This window comes from Callorhinus ursinus, unplaced genomic scaffold (assembly GCF_003265705.2).
Source record: "Callorhinus ursinus isolate GAN/ISIS: 27379988/994484 unplaced genomic scaffold, GSC_fseal_2.0 scaffold10, whole genome shotgun sequence".
In the NCBI taxonomy this organism is placed as follows: Eukaryota; Metazoa; Chordata; class Mammalia; order Carnivora; family Otariidae; genus Callorhinus; species Callorhinus ursinus.
The window spans coordinates 27346830-27364961 of record NW_027397072.1 but is presented as its reverse complement, the minus strand read 5'-3'; the positions used below and the strand labels follow the sequence as shown (position 1 = coordinate 27364961).

The 18132-nt window shown below is 41.9% G+C and overlaps 1 protein-coding gene across 12 annotated transcripts in view; it reads right to left on the bottom strand.

The window, feature by feature from the left end:
- LTBP1 (latent transforming growth factor beta binding protein 1) overlaps nucleotides 1–18132 on the bottom strand; it is a 387020-nt gene that overhangs the window by 209708 nt on the left and 159180 nt on the right. For 6 of the 12 annotated variants that reach the window (XM_073897251.1, XM_073897253.1, XM_073897250.1 and 3 more), the window contains exon 5: nucleotides 17030–17197. The exons of 1 other annotated variant lie outside the window; for it this stretch is intronic. In XM_073897251.1, the coding sequence (XP_073753352.1) occupies nucleotides 17030–17197 (168 nt within the window). Of the gene's footprint in view, nucleotides 1–17029; nucleotides 17420–17485; nucleotides 17598–18132 lie in introns of those variants that run through there. 5 more of the 12 variants (XM_073897254.1, XM_073897255.1, XM_073897256.1 and 2 more) reach the window with 5 other exon arrangements.

Sequence of the window (18132 nt, the reverse complement as noted above, 5' to 3'; positions counted from 1 at the left end):
GAGAAACCCTAATGCAGACACAGGAGAAGACTTATTTTGAACTCAAGTTCAAAATGCTTAATAATCTGTATTGGAAAGGATATGGTCAAAAAGACAATCTCTGCATTAGGAGACACAAACCGGGGTTCTAAATCCAAATGTAAATTCTCTGGACTGGGAATGTGAGAGAGTTCCTCTGTATTTTAGGTAATTTGGTAATCATCCATTAAAATTAAGTCAGAACTTACCCTCCGATGTAGCAATTTCATTTCTAAGAATTGATAAAATTCTTAAGATATTCACACATGTATACTAAGAATTCATTATTCACTACAGCTCAGATAACGGCAAAAGTTGAAAAGGCAAATAGTGGACACCACAGTTAACTATGTTACAGTATATGCCAGGATAAAATATTATGCAGCCTTTAAAAAAAAAAAAGGCAGATTTGTTTGTGCTGATATTAACTGTTAAGTAAACAAACTAGACTGACTTTCACTCCAGAGCAGGTCCTGCTGTGTTTTTTAAATCTTGTGCCATATGTTACATAATCCAAAAAGTGCATTACTTTTTTTTTTTTTTAAAGAAGATGCCATGCAAATCAACTGTTTTAAAAATCTGCATTCAGGTCCTTAACTGTAATTTTAGTGTTAGTCAAGGCACAGTCAGGACAAAGAGGCACATTAAAATGTGGCAAAACTGAAGACAGTCTAATAGACTTTTTTTTAAGATTTTATTTATTTATTTGAGAGAGAGAGAGAGAGAGAAAGAGAGGGAAAGCACAAAGGCAGAGTGAGAGGGAGAAGCAGACTCCCAGCTGAGCAGGAAGCCCGATGTGGGGCTCGATCCCAGGACCCAAGATCATGACCTGAGCCATAGGCAGATGCTTAACCGACTGAGCCACCCAGGCGCCCCTAATTAAAGAGACTCTTGACATAGGTATATAGGAACTCGACTGAGTTTTGAGAAAACCATAGTAAGAACAGCACCCTGGAACCGCCAAAGAAAGAAACTGGCAAAGAGAGCTCCTCCTGACAGAGGCTGTGGCCTCTGGTCGAAAAACACCAAGACCCCCAGGGAGACTGCAGGCAGCCGCTGGGAATAAATACCCCAACCTATCTCCCCTTCCGTCCTCTAGTATCCTACAGAAGGGAGTCCACTGATGCCTCCAGGGACACAGAGCTGGGCGGGAATTCAGGCAGAAGCATTATTAAACTCTGTCCTCTGGCTGTTGAAGAATGCTCACTCACCTGGCCTTTTCTTTAAGTCCACACAAAGAAAAAATTCAAGGAGCTGTTAATCCAAGTAAATTAAGATAACCAGAAGAATTGGCAAGAGATAAATGAAGCCAAACATGCATCAGATGGAAGAAAACTACCTCTTCAATTACTATAAAAACCATGCTCCTTAAGTTTAAAATGAGCTTTTGACTTTATTCCCCGCCCCCCGCCACCCAGTAAAGTGATTTAAATCCTTGCAGCTCAGATTTTTAATCCTAAACCATACATCTGTTACACTGTAGAAGGGTCCCAGCACACTCTAAGGCATACAGGCCCTCACTGCAGTTCATTTCTATTATATCTTTTTTTTTTCATAAAAATGGGTATATTAGATTGGATAGTATCATTTTAGGGCTACAAGGGATTTTGAACATCTACTCCCTAAACTCCTCCTTTTGCAGATGAAAAAATTAAGATTTCAAAATGAGTCTTGTTCAAGGGGCAGGACCAGGACTAGAACTCGGGTCTCCCAAGACTCGCAGTCACTACTGACTATTGATTACATTGTAATTAAGTACTTAGCTTAGTGGAAATCTCAGTTTTTAAAAAATCATCTACAATAAACCAATTCAAAATTGGGCAAAGGACTTGGATAGACACTTCTCCAAAGAAGATATACAAATGGGTGATAAGCCCATGAAAAGAGACTTGACATCATTAGTAATTAGGAAAATGTAAATCAAAACCCCAATGAGAGATACTTCACACCTACAAGGATGGTTATCACCAAAAAAAGGCAGTGGAGGAGAGTAATAAATATTGGCAAGGATGTTATAAAATTAGAACTAGCATGCTACTGGTGGGAATGTAAAACGGTGCAGCCACTGTGGAAAACAGTTTGACAATTTCTCCTAAGTTAAATGGAATCATCATATGATCCAGTAGTTCCACTTCTATGCATATTCCCCAAAGAAATCAAAGCAGGTCCCCAACAAATCCTTGTGCACCAATATTCATGGCAGCGTTATTCACAGGAAACCTAAATGTCCATCAACAGATGAATGAACAAACAAAGCAGTCTCTATGCATACAATGGAATATTATTCAGTCTTAAAAAGGACGGAAATTCTGGCACATGCTACAACAGGGATGAACCTTGGAAACATCAGGCTAAGTGAAATAAGCCAGACACAAAAGGACAAATACTGTATGAATTACCACAAATAGGCAAACTCAGAGAGACAGAAAGTGGAATGAAGGTTGCCAGGGGCTGGGTGAGGGGAGAGAAGAATGGGAAATTATCATTTAATGGGTATGGAGTATGTTTGAAATGATGACAAGTTCTGGAAATGGTTAGTGGTCAGGGCTGCACATCACTGTAAATATACTCAATGCCACTAAAGTATATACTTCAAAATGGTTAAAATGGTAAATTTTGTGTTATGTATATTTTACCACAACTAAAAAAAAAATCAGTCATGTGAATTATGGGCTGAGGGTCTCATAAAAAGCAGCAATAAAATATTGCTGTGCTGACGGAATTAAGAACAGGCATTTCATTCAAGTAAAAAAAAAAAAAAGCACCAAACAACTGAAAATTCCAAGTTTCCTGGGCAAGATGACCAAAGCCTAAGGGAAAACTGGGTAAGGGGTTATATGCAGGTGAGGGTGAGGTCTTACTTGCTCTCTGGGGCTGTTTCTCAGGCCAAAAGTGAACGCTTTAAAAACTTGCTATACCTCATTGTCCAGCTAACCTGGAGTGTTTTGGCCACAAAGAGGCTTTTCTTTTTTCAACAAGTTAAATAATATGTCAGACTCTCAATGCTTGGATAGTTTTTTCTTTTAAACTTGGCAAAAATGACCCTTCAAAAAGCATGTGTAAAGACATTTGGGTTAGAAATAACAAACCTGCAACCCTCCCAAGGTGCTCTGTTTATTTGAACATGTGATGATGCTATTGTTCAAATAAACACACTCAGCTTTCTCTCCTTTTCCAACGGCCATAGCACAGACACTCTGCAAATGAATGTGCACGGTAGCAATGCTTAGTGTTGAAAAGTGGTTTCTATTATACAATCATTTCTGAGATGTGCAAAAAATGCCTCCCTTGCTAAGCATTTTCCCACTTGTTATTTCTTCAGTGTCCAAAGAATCCCCATAAAAGCCAATCAAACCACTTGAGTCATCCAGAGACACCGCAAATCATCTCAATCCCTGCACCCTCTGAAATCCAACATGATCATCAGGTATAAATGATCAAATGCAAATTTGGCCTCCAGGAGCCTGGGTCCCGTTTCTAGTTAATACATGTACAAGAAGGGCTGAAAGAACTGTCAGTTCAAGCCCCCCCACCATCACCAAAAAAGTGCCTTGTGACACAACACTGAAGGTTCTAGCTAGAGAACAATCTTGGGATTTAGGAGGGTGGATTCTCCAGGGACCTGGACAAAATATCCGAGAAGGTCTGAGATATTGTCCAAAAGGGAAAAAGAGCATTGCCTAGAGCAGTACTTCTTAGCTTCAGCACTGCTGACATTTTGGACCAAATAATTCTTTGTTGTAGGGGTGGTCCTGTGCACTGGAGGATGTTTAGGGGCATCCCTGGCATCTGCCCACTACATGCCAGGAGTATCCTCCCCCCCCCCCCCCCCCCCCCCCCAGTACGGACAACTACTAATGTCTGACACTGCCAAATGTCTCTTGGGGGGAAGTGGGGGACAAAACTTCCCCATGTTGAAAATCATTACCCAAACTCGGCTTTCCCCTTCCCATCTGCACCATGGGTGTGAACCAGAGACTGCACGGTAACTGAGGGAACTGAGCATGCGCCACCTGCGATCCGTCTGCGAGATGCACGGGAGGCAAAAGGTAGAGGCCAGAGTGAGGGGAAGGAAATACAATGGGACCATGAGGGCAAAAGGAAGAAGAGTTTTAGCTTTGCTATCCCAGCTAATGAATTCATTTTATTTTATTTCTGTTTTATTTCCCATTAAGTCAACTTCTCTAGTATGCTGTAGGTGCTCTCAAATATCATATTTATGAGTCAACATCTAGGCACTACAGGTGCCTAGGGAAGCTTGGGTGTAACAAAGTTCAGGTCAGAGATTATGTTGTCAGAGAGCCAGGCTGATGGTTGAGTGAAGGGTTTGGACAACTCAGTATCATTCAAGCACACCTTATCTTGAAGACTGTATTCTCAAGTCCTTTCAAAATGCTTAATATTAATCACAAGGAGAACTTAAGTGGAATAAGGATGGATCCATGCAAATATATCTCCCATTTCACTTCATCCAGAAAAACAATTCAAATTTATGTCCTATTACTAGTAGGCAAATAGTATCGCCCTTGCATATAGTTGTGCAGACTACGGAACTTTTTAAAGATTTTTATTTTTATTTATTTTAGAGAGAGAGAGCACAGCGGGGAGGGGCAGAGGGAGAGAGAGAAAAAGTCTCAAGCAGACTCCACACAGCACACAGCCCGACACAGGGCTCGATCCCACAACCCTGAAATCAGGACCTGAGCCAAAACCAAGAGTTGGCTGCTTTAACTTCTGTTAGCATTCCAAAGCTGCCAAAAGTCAGTAATAGTCATCTCACTGCCTGGGGTGTGGCTGCACTGCAGAAACCAGCTAGCTGCCCTAGGGAGGGAAGGGGACAATCATCGGGAGAGCCTGACACATATCCCTTGAAATTCAGGGGACATGATGAACAAAGAAATTTTCTGACTGTCCCTGGGAAAACTGTGAAGGCAGGAGGTCAGCTAGAGCAGGCTGGACTGGTAGCGTAGAGAAGGCAGCCCTGCGCACAGGCATTAGAGGCTTCCCTTTGCGACCGTACCCAAGAGGCAGTCTGGCAGGTGAGGCAACGCCAGCTTTTTTTTTTTTTTTTAAGACTTTATTTATTTATTTGACAGAGAGAGACAGCGAGAGAGGGAACACAAGCAGGAGGAGTGGGAGAGGGAGAAGCAGGCTTCCCACTGAGCAGGGAGCCCGATGCGGGGCTCAATCCCAGGACCCTGGGATCATGACCTGAGCTGAAGGCAGATGTTTAACAACTGAGCCACTCAGGCGCCCCAGGAAATACCAGCTTTAAGAGAGAAAGGAAAGGAGGTAGGAAAGTTGCAAAGGATTAACATATTTCAATTATATAGCAGTTATAAAACATTTCCTAATACAGTGTCACTCATAAGAATTCGGTAAGTATCATTAAATAAAGATAGTGTATCTTTTTGAAACCATTTTTGTTGAATTAGTAACACCTTAGATCTTTGCTATTCTGTGGGTGATGCATGGCCCCCAGCAGGATCCCATCCCCAGGAGCTTGTTAGGAATGCAGAATCTCAGGACCCATCCCAGAACCCCTGAATCAGAACCTGCATTTTGTCAAGATTCACAGTGATTCCTAAGCATTGAAGGGTGATGGGCACTGGCTTAGACTACAGGTTCTCTATCAAAGTTGTATCTAACCATTGCCAACATCGATGGTTTTCACAACACACACACACACATCCAAAACACACCCAGGCACTATGATCCAGAAGGCCAGCAGGGCGGGCTGGGCATCTGTACCTTTCAGTAATCCACAGGATCTTCTCCTGTAGAACTAGGACTGAGAACCACTGATTTAGGGGTTGGAAAAGGCAGACATTTGAAGTTGGGTTTCAGCCAGAGCTCCTAACTACTATCATACCTCCCTCACCCCCATAAACACTGTTATACAGGTGCATCCGCTTCTCCTCCTAGAGGCTTCATGAAGTCACCGCCAACCTCTAACAAAATGTACAATTAGATATACTTTTGTCTCAGGACTGATGAGGAACCCCATTCAAAATGATCAAACAGGATAAAAATGGCACAGAGACACGCAAAGCAAGACAGGTTGAAAAGATAGAAACTGTCCACAGCTGCCTGGGACGTGTCAGTTTGACTCAGCACTGACTTGTCAGGAGGGCTTGTTATTTGTGAATGAAGATGAAAGGAACCATTCACCAGCCACCAGCAAATTGTTAGGTTTTCTTGTCTAGATTCTGTCTTGAGGGAAGAGAGAACAGGACCTGATTTAAATCAGACCCTGATTTTAGCCGCTGTTATTGCTGCATACCCAAATATTCAAACTCAGCCACCACTGGAGCTGGTCAAATTTCAAATAACCAGCTAAAATAGAGCCCAAGCTCTTGAATCCCACCCTGATTTCTAGGATAGACTATTACGCAAATTGGACACTATTAGTCCCTCGTGCGGTATGTTTCTAAAGAGTTAATTTCCTTAAACGAGATTCCTCAGAATTCTTAAGTTTTCAAATGACTGCCAGGTAAAAAGAAGAAATACTTCTGGCAGAAAACGGTCTATAATATGATGAAGTTTGACAGAAGGGAAATAATAATTACTGTATGAACAGCACAGTCAGAAGGTCTTTTACCAAATAAGGTTATGATTGCTGCAGTGAATGTGTTTCAATAAGAGGATATTTTCAGCCTGAAGAGTTAGCTTCTTTTTCAAAATGCGTATAATACAGAGTAAATTCTGTTTAATGCTAATTCATCTATTTACCAAGTACACAACTTTGGCGTGAATGTTATTTTTTTTTTCTTTTCCATACAACGTCATGGTTTTCTGGGCACATTACGGGGCTCTCAGATGTTTCTAATTACCCTCTCTGTACACCCAATAAAACATCTGGCTCAAAATGTTATTAATACCACAAGAAGATCCAGAGGGCTCATAAATCACCCTTTCTTCAGAAAGGGACAATGCAGTGGCAAAAAGTGACATATTCTAATCTTGCTAAATAAGGCTAGTTAAGAATGTTCCAGTGCACTTCCTAATTTGCCAGAAAAAAGGGCAGTGGTCTGCTTTCCTTACTGTAAAAAAATCTTAATGTCAAGTTTCCCTTTCACCTCTTCTAAGGAAAATTTGATGAAAATCAGGTTGAGTTTTTGCACTAGGAAATCTTAGAAACTCTTCATATTCCAGAACAAATTTTTATTGAATCTGATGGGCATATGAAGTTTGGTCTCAGAGTGAAGAAATTTCTCATTACTGCCCAAAGTTTTCATTTTTCCCACCAAATCTTACAAAAGCCAACACTGCAGTCACGCCAGGTTTTTTTTGGTAATTATTGCATGAGTCAAAATTCAGGATAATTGTGTCGAGCAGGAAACCATTCCTTAAACCCCTACTCTTCCACTAAAGAGAAAATCAAGTTCTCTTTTTTTTTAAATCAAGTTTCCATAAGTGTATCAATGACAGCATTACATTAAATTGGCAAAGGGAGGGCATCTGGCTCTTCTCATTTTATTTCTGATATGATTTTGGAGAATCAGTCTCAAACTTCCTAACTAGCTTTATCCTTCCCCATTTGGTAGTTATTTTATTTTCCTGGACTGCGTAACATGAAGATGACTGTGTGGCCGCCCTCAAAAACATTTTCATATCATCTGTGAGGTGAGTTCCAGAAGGTTTTTCCAATGATACAGAAATGCATTATTCCTCTTCCACTTGGAAAAATATATATACCAAAAGCTGATATAAACATTTGACTCTTATACTATAGATGCAAAATTGAGCCCAATGTGTACGCCAGTTAAGTGCTGCAGATATATACCGTATCTCATAAATATGAGTTCAGTATTTATGTCTAGTCCAACTTCCTTACATTTACTCTAACCAGGGAGCCCAGAGGTAAATTACACAGTGACAGCAAAATGACTAGCACAAAGCAGGATCAAATGTTATCATCATACATCACTGGAGATGCCCCCATCTATGCAGGATGATTACTTTTCCTCCTGACCACAGCTTTCAGTTCCAAAATGTGTTACACTGTTTAAATGCTTTCACTCTTGTCAGCAGGCTTGGCAACAGGCAAGAGCTTCCTGGGTAAGCCAGTGAAGCCCTCAAGAGGGAGCGGATCCAAGGCAGAGGGAACATGGTGCTACTACATTGTCTCCACACTATGACAATGATACACGACATTACTTTGTATGTAGGCTAACCTGCCCAAAGTTAGCCTAAATGTGAGCAAGTACAGAGCCTTCTGTGCACTAGGAGTGGAGGACCAAAGTGGAGGAGACAGAAACATCCTTCTATGTCTTTTTTTTTTTTTTTTAAGAACAGGAGAGAGGGGAGGGAAGGGGCAGAAGGAGAGAGATAATCTTAAGGAGGCTCCACGCCCAGTGCAGAGCCCAATGCAGGGCTCAATCTCACAACCCTAAGATCATGACCTGAGCTCAAATCAAGAGTTGGACGCTTAACCGACTGAGCCACCCAGGCCCCCCTGTGTCATCAGGATCAGTAAATGAAGGAACCATGGTCTCTGTGGTACAAAGGGAACATACCCTATCCAAACTCAAGGAGATGTAAGCACAATGTGCCGTATCACAGGACACAGAGGTTGTAAATTAACAGAAGGATTGGTTATGTTTGGGAAAGACAAAGTTCTTCTTGAAATCACTCCAAGGAATCCATATACGCCCTCAGTCTCCTCCTTCTCATCAGCCTCAGGAAAGTGCTGCAAGAGATCAAGTCATTATTGGATTGTTTTACTAGTTTGGAACCAGACAGGTGAAATCACCAACCCAGGGTTCCAGAGCCATCAACAGTATACCTGAGCTAGAGCACCAGTGCCAACTGACAAGGTAATCACTAGAAGGAGAAAAGGAAAGAGAAAAAGCAGCACACACAGAAGCATTTGAAATAAAGCTCGAAGATGTTCCTTAAGAGACTGCAGGTATTGGGGCGCCTGGGTGGCTCAGTCATTGGGCATCTGCCTTCGGCTCAGGTCATGATCCCAGGGCCCTGGGATCAAGCCCTGCATCAGGCTCCCTGCTCAGCGGGAAGCCTGCTTCTCCCTCTGCCACTCCCCCTGCTTGTGTTCCCTCTCTTGCTGTGTCTCTTGTGTGTCAAATAAATAAATAAAATCTTTTTTACAAAAAGAGAGAGAGAGAGAGACTGTGGGTATTTAGACAGACGTAGGAATGGGGAGCAGGGGCAGCTAAAAGTACAGGAATCTAACCGCCCTTGGCCATGAGTAGAAAGTACACCATAGTCAGTGTTCAAAATGTAAAATCCAAACTCCACACAAAGTACTACAAAGGTGTCCTTTTTCCAGCATCTTGTAGTCACTAGAATATGTATGTTCTTCTATTCTGTGTCCCCAAGCTCTATAAAGACTCCTCAGATGGTTATTGTACTCCTGTGATTTCGGTCGCCTGGGGATTCATAAGGAAGCTGTATCGGGTAAAATCTCTGTGCCACCATTACAAGCACCCGCATAGACAATTTGCTCTGTCAACCCAGAAGCCAGAAGCATTCCTAAAGTAATGCACCATGCTGGCACCAGGGAGACCAACAAAAAGCAGACAGGTCCCTGTCCCCAAGCAGTTGAGAATTCAGTGGAATAAACAGGTAGGACAACAAATTAGGGAGATGAGGCTTCATGGCGTGAGCAGCGCTTGGCTGAGTCCTGACAAAGCAGTGGGGGGCTGCCCAGGCTCGCTGGCCAAGGAAAGGCACCTGCCAGGCTGACCCAGCGGTGTGAACAGGGGCACAGCTGCACAGAAGGCGTGGCGCATCTGGGGACCTCTGGTAACCGGAGCCTCGGTTGGGCAGAAACAGAGATTAAGATCGAATTATGGCCAGGGAGCCAGGCGGCAGCTTATCCTGGAAGCCCCAGCATGCTAAACTAAGTAGTCTGGTTTTCCAAAGATCAACGCATGCGCTCAAGCTGAGTGACTAGGAAAGAATACACACTTTGAGACACTGTGTTACAGACTCTGAGGAATTCTGAAAGGTCATTTATTCTAGGCTAGCCAGCATTAACCCCATTAAGGAGTCCCAGCCACCCCCATGATATACGCCAGGCATGGCTTACAAGAAACGATCGATCACACATGCCTTTCTCACAGAGCTAGCAAACGGCTGAACACTTTTACACACAGTTGTTTCTTTTCTTTCTTTCTTTTTTTTTTTTAGCTGTTCTGACTACAGACATACTTTCATATACAACCACTCTGATGCCCCTCACCTTCCCAGCTTCAAAGATCTTCTTCTTCAACCAAAAGGACCTCATTCTCTCCTGATTTTGGCTCTTAGCATCAACTTATTGCCTCTCCTTGGTCCAACTAACCCTAGAATCACCTTTGCTTGCAAACTTCCTCCACACTGGACCCTCCCCCTAAACACAAACACACAAACATGCACATGCACACGCGTACACACAAATACATTTGCCCTCACAACCAGTCTTATTTCCATTAAAAGCAAGCTCCATACCAAAATCATATGATCTGTCTTATATAAAATATTGGAGAAATAGGCAACACAGCTTCTTTGGTAATTCTTTCCTGTATCAAAGACCCTATACTTTTTATTATAAGTAACCAAGATTCCTTCTGCAATAATTCCAGGACCATTTTTACACCAAGAGACATGCTTGCCTCCATCCTCTGTGTATGAGGCTCTTTATCTACAGATGTTATTAATAGGATTCCTTGATACAATGTGTGTGTGTATGTGTGTGTGTGCACGCCTATATACAGATCGATAAAACCTAATCCAAGAAGACATACAGGGCAAATTTGCCTGAACGCTCCAAACACCAGCCCTCTGGAGATGAACCACAAGTTATATAAGACAAACACAGTGATAGTTAGATTATAAAGTTTGTGATGTTCCCTCCCAGAGCTCACTACTCACTCCATTCAGGTCTCTGCTCAAATGTCCTCTCACCAGAGAGCCCTTCGGGATGGGTCTAAAATAGCAATGCGTACCTTCCACCACCACTCCCATCCCTACGCCCTCTCCCAAGTTTCTATTTCTTCATAGCAGTTATCATTACTTGGCATATGTCCAGTTTTCCTTACATGTTGTATATTGTGGTAGTATACATTTGACTATAGTGTGTCCTCACACTATAGCTTAGGTTTTTTAATTTTTAGTTGTGGTAAAATACATGTAACATAAAATTTACTATCTTAACCATTTTTAACTGTACAGGTCTGTACTGTTAGGTCCATTCAGACTGTTGAGTATTCCAGCTCCAGAACTTTTTCATCTTGCAAAACTGAAGCTCTCTACCCATTAAACAGCACTTCCTTATTTCCCCCCTTTCCACCAGCCCCTGGTAACCACCATTCACTCTCCCTCTGTGAATCTGACTACCTAGGTAACTCATACAAGTAGAATCCTATACCATTTGTTACTTTGTGACTGGCCCATTCCACTTAGCATAATACTATCAAGGCTCACTCACATTACTCAGCCACACTGTATTTTTTTAATGTTGCAGGGACAAGTATCTGTTTTGTTCATTGCTATATTCCTACTGCCTACACCAATCCTTGGCACATAATAGGTGCTCGATAAATATGTTAAATAAATTAATGTTCCTAATACCACTTCCACAGCTCAAATAAAATAAACAAGAAAATGTTTTACAGTAATGGCATTTATTCAGTATCAGAAAATATTTGGAGAAGATTAAATATATTTGGGAGTAGTTTCTTTGATAAGTTCTTAACCAGTCCAAATTGCCCAAATGGCCAGCAACCACTTTTTTTTTAGTTTTGTATTAGATCATGTTTAAAAACATAAAATCTATACGATGCATCAAGGGGAAAATATACTTAGCAGTTAATTTAAGAGTGATATGCTGGCATTTCACTGGTTTTTGTGCTGGATAAATACCAAGGGATCCAAATGAAGACAACTGGCAGAGGACGAAAGACTCACTGTCTGAACTAAGTTGCCAGAAAAAAAATCTTAATGCTCCCTCCTCCCTGAGCAGTTATTGGTTTACTGATTGCCTCAGTGAGAGGGAACTGTTCTTCCCTCCTCACGAAGAGATCCCACATAATGAGTGTTAACAAAATGAACTGCTCCCATTCCTCAAAAACACTTCAGGACGAAGTTGGTTTTGTGAGACATACGGGGGAAAATTCCCAATGCAGAGCAGCAAGCCAATGTCAAAGCTGTTAAAAGTGGCTAGAGGTTGTCATCTATTATGAGCTGTTCAAAAGCTTATTTACGCTATTAAAACCTTAGTTTCCTGCCTTCAAAAAAACAGAAAACTTCCTCCTTTTTACAAAATGGTAACTATCTCTGTCCCCCTTTCAGAGGACTTTAGTAAGTTCTGAAAAAGTCCAAATTCCTAAGCTCGGAATTCAAGGTGCTCTCCAGCCTTGCCCCAGCTGACCTTCCCAGACTTGTCATGTATCATATCATTACCTTTGGTGCTTCCCACGTTTAAGTGAAACTACTCCCACTTCTCAGAAACTACCCGTGCCTTGCTGTCTCTATGCCTAATTCTAACAGGTAAATTCTTCCCTCCCATATCAGCTTTGCCTCCCTTCTATTTCCCATCCATCCACATTTTAGAACTTAACAATGCTTCCAGTCCCGCTGCCCCCACCGGTCTGCATTCAGGCAAATGTGCGTTTACCCAGCTCCCACTACGAGCCAACATGGGTAGCAGCTGGGAGAGCAGGGTGAACTAAAGAGGAAAGGCACATGCCATTCCTCGTCTCCCGAAGCATCCCTCCCTCAGCTGGACGTGGTATCTCCTTCTCCCGGCTCCTGCGAAACATCTTCTACCTTGATTTAGATTTATTTACACATACTCCTCGTTTCCCCCAAAGCAAAAGCTCTCAGCAGACAGCTTTATGATTTGTCTTGGAAAATCTAATACGGTGTTTTATACATACTCACTTGGCAACATGGAGAGCAGGAGGTATCTGGGACAGAAAAACCTAAGTGAGAGTCACCTTTAATCAAACCACAAGGGCCTTGGTATTCACACCCACAGAACATGAATACTATAATTTACCTCTCTCAGAGGAAGTAAGCATCAAATGAAGTAACATATGGGATGCTCATGGAAACTAAGTCCCCTATAACTCTTCAGAGAAAGCAGCATCATATAAACCAAATGTATTATTTTAGCCATCATGATTGCTTTTCACTGGTTCTACAAATAGGCTATGCCATGGATAGTGTTATTTTATTTCAAATATTCTAGTTGTGACAACATGAATTCCTGTGTTCTCCTTATTAGGGGGACTTACGACTCTATAAACAACTTTAAAAATACCAGGAGGTCATCTTCATTATATCCCTACGAGTGGAAAGAATCCATTAAAACAACAATGGTTAACCTGCTGGCCCACTCAACTGGGAATTTGTTCCCCTTTTTTAAAAAGGCAAAGGTGGGGAGAGCAAAGAGGCAAAGTTCAGAATGTCACAAAAAAAGTTATTATCATTAGAAATCTGCTTTAAAGGAAATGCCACTTAAGGTAAATATTCCGTTACATCATATCATGTTCATAAAAATGAATTTATTCTAGAATCTCAAGAGTACTTCCTTTGGATATCATCCTCATTCAGACCTCACAGTCAGTGGAAGTCATACCTTAGATTTCTCCAACTGGGGGTGCTTGCCTAGCTGAGTCAAGGCGTTGATCTTAGGGTTGTGAGTTTGAGCCCCATGTTAAGTGTGGAGATTACTTAAAAATAAAATCTTAAAAAAAAAAAGATTTCCCCAACTGAATACTCAAGAACAGAGACTATGTGCTTAATCGTCATGAAAAATACACCTGCCTCTCACATCTAAACAGCCCAGACTCACCATCACCATAGACCAGAAAGACAACCACAGAAGGAACACAAAAAAAGGAAGAAATGAGTATCACCCCTGTGTCTGCTACAGAACCACCCTCTGTATACCCATTATTACCTGTTTTGTGTGGCCAGTGACCTGAACCCAACAGGATCTAAAACCAGAACATGCCCAATGGCCATGATGACGCCAGGACTCCAACCCAGGGCTGCTGGTCTCTGAGCTGTCCATTCTCTATCAGACCACCCGTCCTTCCCACAAAACCGAACTCCACAAGGTCCTTCACCTGTGTCCCTCCTATACATTGTGGTCAGACGCCAGGAAATTAAGTAAACAGATGACCTAAAGAGATCTAAGTTCTAGTCCCAGCTAACAGACTTGCTGTGTAACTAAGTCAAGCTCCCTTATACCACCACCTAAGTTTCCTTATCAAAAAAATGTTAACAATATTATGTGTCCCACTTCCTTCAAAAAAAAAAAAAAAAAACAACAACACCAAAAACCAACCTATAAATCACCATGGAAATGTTCAAAATTATTTCTGTGTTCTAATTATCAAAATGGATTATTTAGTTAAGCTGCCTTGACTTTGAAGTCCATATGGTTTTCCCAGTATTATTTTGACTCCTTGGAGCACAGTCAGCAAACTGTGCCACTCAGCTCAAACCTGGCCCACCGAAGGTTTTGTACGGGGCCACACCCAGGCTGGTATATATCATCTATGGCTGCTTGCAAAGCCACTGCAGAGCTGAGCAGTTGGACACTGTACAGTTTGTATTGCAAAGTCTCAAGTATTTACTATCTGGCCCTTTACAGAAGTTTGCTAGCCCCCACATCTGACATACCAGAGGCCAAAGAGAGTAGCTAACAAGTCACGATGAATTTTGAATTTGCCCCAAGCTGTTCTATTTTCCATATACATATCTGATTTGCCAAAAGATTTAATATACCATAAGCAAGTATAAATAGAAAAACCACTAAGCTAGAAAGCCACTTTTTTGTAAATAATAAAGCTATATTAAACAAGCTAAGTCCACAAAGATATAGTTCTAAAAAATGAATTTCTAAAATTTTCTGTATTTCTGAAGAATCATAATCTGTGAGTTCTACAGAATTACCCTTCTTCGAATAAAAAAAAAAAGTAAAACTTCTCCCACAAATTATCCAATATTTGAACTTAAATAAAGAGAAGAGGAAAATAGCTGAGAATATAAATGAAGTATTTCCCAGGACTGCCAATGTGAAACTTTATTACCAAGCCCTCTCTGTCTCTCTCTTTTAAACTACTCTGCCAATCCTTTTGTGGCAGAGTTGAGTTCTGGTTTTGAAATTTTTTTGTGTGTAAATAAGTTTGCTCCATTTTATATTGTGAATAGGCTACGTGTATCCTGTTCCTAAACATCTGCTTAAATGCCAGACAGGAAAGTGTGCAGCATGTTTTAACAAGTAGACTTCCTCTGTTTCTCAAAGCCTTCAAATATTTAGTTTCAAAATGAATACACTGGAAGCCAAAAAAATTACCACCCATCCGATTACTTTGTCATTCCTACTGTAAAGATTTATGAAAAATGCAAGGAGGAGGAGGAGGGGCCGACGCTGCTGATGGAGCTGGGAAACACATGCGAGCAAGGAAGGCAATCAAGAAAAGTAAAAGTGGGAAAAAGCCATTAAGCCCGTAACAACCTCCTGGGAGCTGCCTTTTCTCTTCCCCTCATTGTCTACAACCCTCCAGAAAATAGGATTACTTGTTACTCATAAAAAGTCCTAAGATTTTAAAGACAGACTGAATTTCAGAGGTCACTAAGCCTAAGCCATTTATTTTATGGATGAGACCAAACTGAGGTCCAGAAACAGTAAGTGTCACACCCTGTGGATTAGGTAGTGGCAGGACCGGGACCAGAATCTAGATTCCCGATCCGCGGTTCAGCACACCTCCCATGAGGCTCGGCTCTCTGCCCTGCGAAGCGTAATGTGCCACTTGGCACCTACCAGCTAAATTCTTTTTAAAATATGCCCAAACACCCTTATCGTGGCCAGGAAATTCACAATACCCTTTTAAATAGTATCTACGGGCACATGTTTTTTCCAAGTACAGACTATCTAGAATACTGCTTTGACCCCAGAAGGACTAGGAGTCACAATAAAGCAGAATAATCAAAGAGCTAATAAGGACCTCAGGCTGTCCCCTTGTATTTTGTCTTGATGATCATCAGTTTGAAAGAGACACTCTCTCTCCTACCCCCCCAGACACACACACTCAAGACTAAACAGCAATATTCCATAAAAAGACCAGATCTAGCCAGTGTTATTATCTGTCTGACATTTGGGTTATTCTTGTGAGTAACTCATAAAGTAATGTGGGTGTCTGTGATTATTTGAGTACACATGGCAAACCATAATTGGTCAAAAAATAATAAAAGACATTTTTCCGTGACAAAAATACTGTATTGCATGACAACATGGCTGTGTGACAGTGTGACAGCATTCAGTGGACCGCAATACTTTCTCCCTTTACGAAAAAGTAAAAACAACACAAAAATTTTAAAGTAAAAAGCTTTCTTTTCAGTAAGCCACACAGTTCATATTTAAAATAGTTATGAAAGATTAAAAGGTTTGGAGTGCTGACAGTAAGCCACTAGCATTTTTTCCCCTAAATCCCTGTCATATATCAATTTATAATTCTGCCTTTTGATACAGAGCAGAAATGTGGCAAAAGATTCAAGTCCGTATTCCTTTCTACAACTGAAATGCAGTTTTCGACAATTTTTAGAAATTTTTTTAGAACATGACTATTCATCCAGTAAAATTTTTAACTTCATCACCATGATCCACATTTTGTAACATGAGGCAGATCTAATGCAAATTCTCCTTATGACCGGGCAGATAAAAATCTGAAGCTGATCAGTGCAAGTTGTGCACAAGGGTCTTAATCTAAAAAGCGATTTCCTTCTGTCCTATGGATACCTCCCATCGCCATGGGCTGCATAAATGATAGGCACTAAAGGGCAACCGTCTAGCTGCCATTGCTCTGAGAAGCCAAAAAGCAGGTTAACAATTATTCTGAAAGTTAAAGAGCTCACGGAAGCAGCATATTCGGACTCAGAGACAGAAACCCATTCAAGCAGAGAGCAGTGTGAGTAGAGGAGGATGTCTAAACGCTATGCTCTCATACAACTCTATGCAGTAAGGACGGTTAGGGACCGTGGAGGAACTCACCCACTCGGAAGTTCGTGGCCGTCAGGGTGTCAGCAGCATGACCATTCTCACTAATGAGAGTGGTGGTGTTCCCCTTCTCACAGCTGTTCTGACAGCTGCCCTTGGTGCAGGTCACTTTACAGATGCTCGGAGTAAAGACCACCTTGATGCGGCCAGTGTGGTTACTCACTAGGAGCGGAGGCAAGGAGAAAAAGAACAACAAACACATCAGCTTAGTATCCATGAACGTGCCTTGGAAGGTTTTTTTAAAAAAAAGGAAAAAAAAGAAAGGAGAGGAGAGGGGGGACGAGAGAGCCCACAACCCGACAGGTTTAAGGAAAGAGGGAAGCCTTTAGTGCGCGCTGCTCTGTATCCAGTGGTGTCTCTGAAACAGGAGTAGGAAGCTTAGCAAACAGAACTCTGGGATGCACTCCAAAACCACATTTGAAGTCGAGTCACTGGAGTGGGATTACTAACCACAATGCTGCACTTTATTCACGGGCAGACAAAGAGCACTACGGAGGGCACGACATGAAAGAGCCAACCCTGACAGGCAGATGTAATGCAAAGAGGTTGGCCATGCACCTCGTGGTGAATAAACTCCTGTGTCCTCAACTTGCATACTTTCCCGGTTTCTCCACTTATTAAGTCACTATTTGCAGTCCGACCCCTGGAAATGTTTTAGGCATGCGGCATGTCTGAAAACATCTGTCTCAAATCTCCTGGCACTCTCAGCTGAAGTGATCAAATCCTGTGATGCAGCTGTGGGAGCCCAGTTCTTTTTCACAACTCTGGGGCATTATTTCTCCACATTAATTTATACAACCTGTATTTTGTTTTACTGTAAACAGGGTCCGTCTAAGAAAACGGGAGGCCAGGTCACGAGGCTCAAGGGCTGCCTCTGTTCAAGGACCATCCTGGAGTCCTCGCTGCGCCTCTTCATAGGCCACCTCAGGCAGGTTATTTCCTGCATTCGCGTGGCCCTCTCCTTAAAACCAAATGCTATAACCTGACTGCACAGCAGAGGCAGCAGAGGATCACAAAATGGGCACAGATCTCGCAGTCAGACTCTGGCTTATAAACCTGGCTCAACCGAGGTGTGACTTTGCACATGTCATTTCACC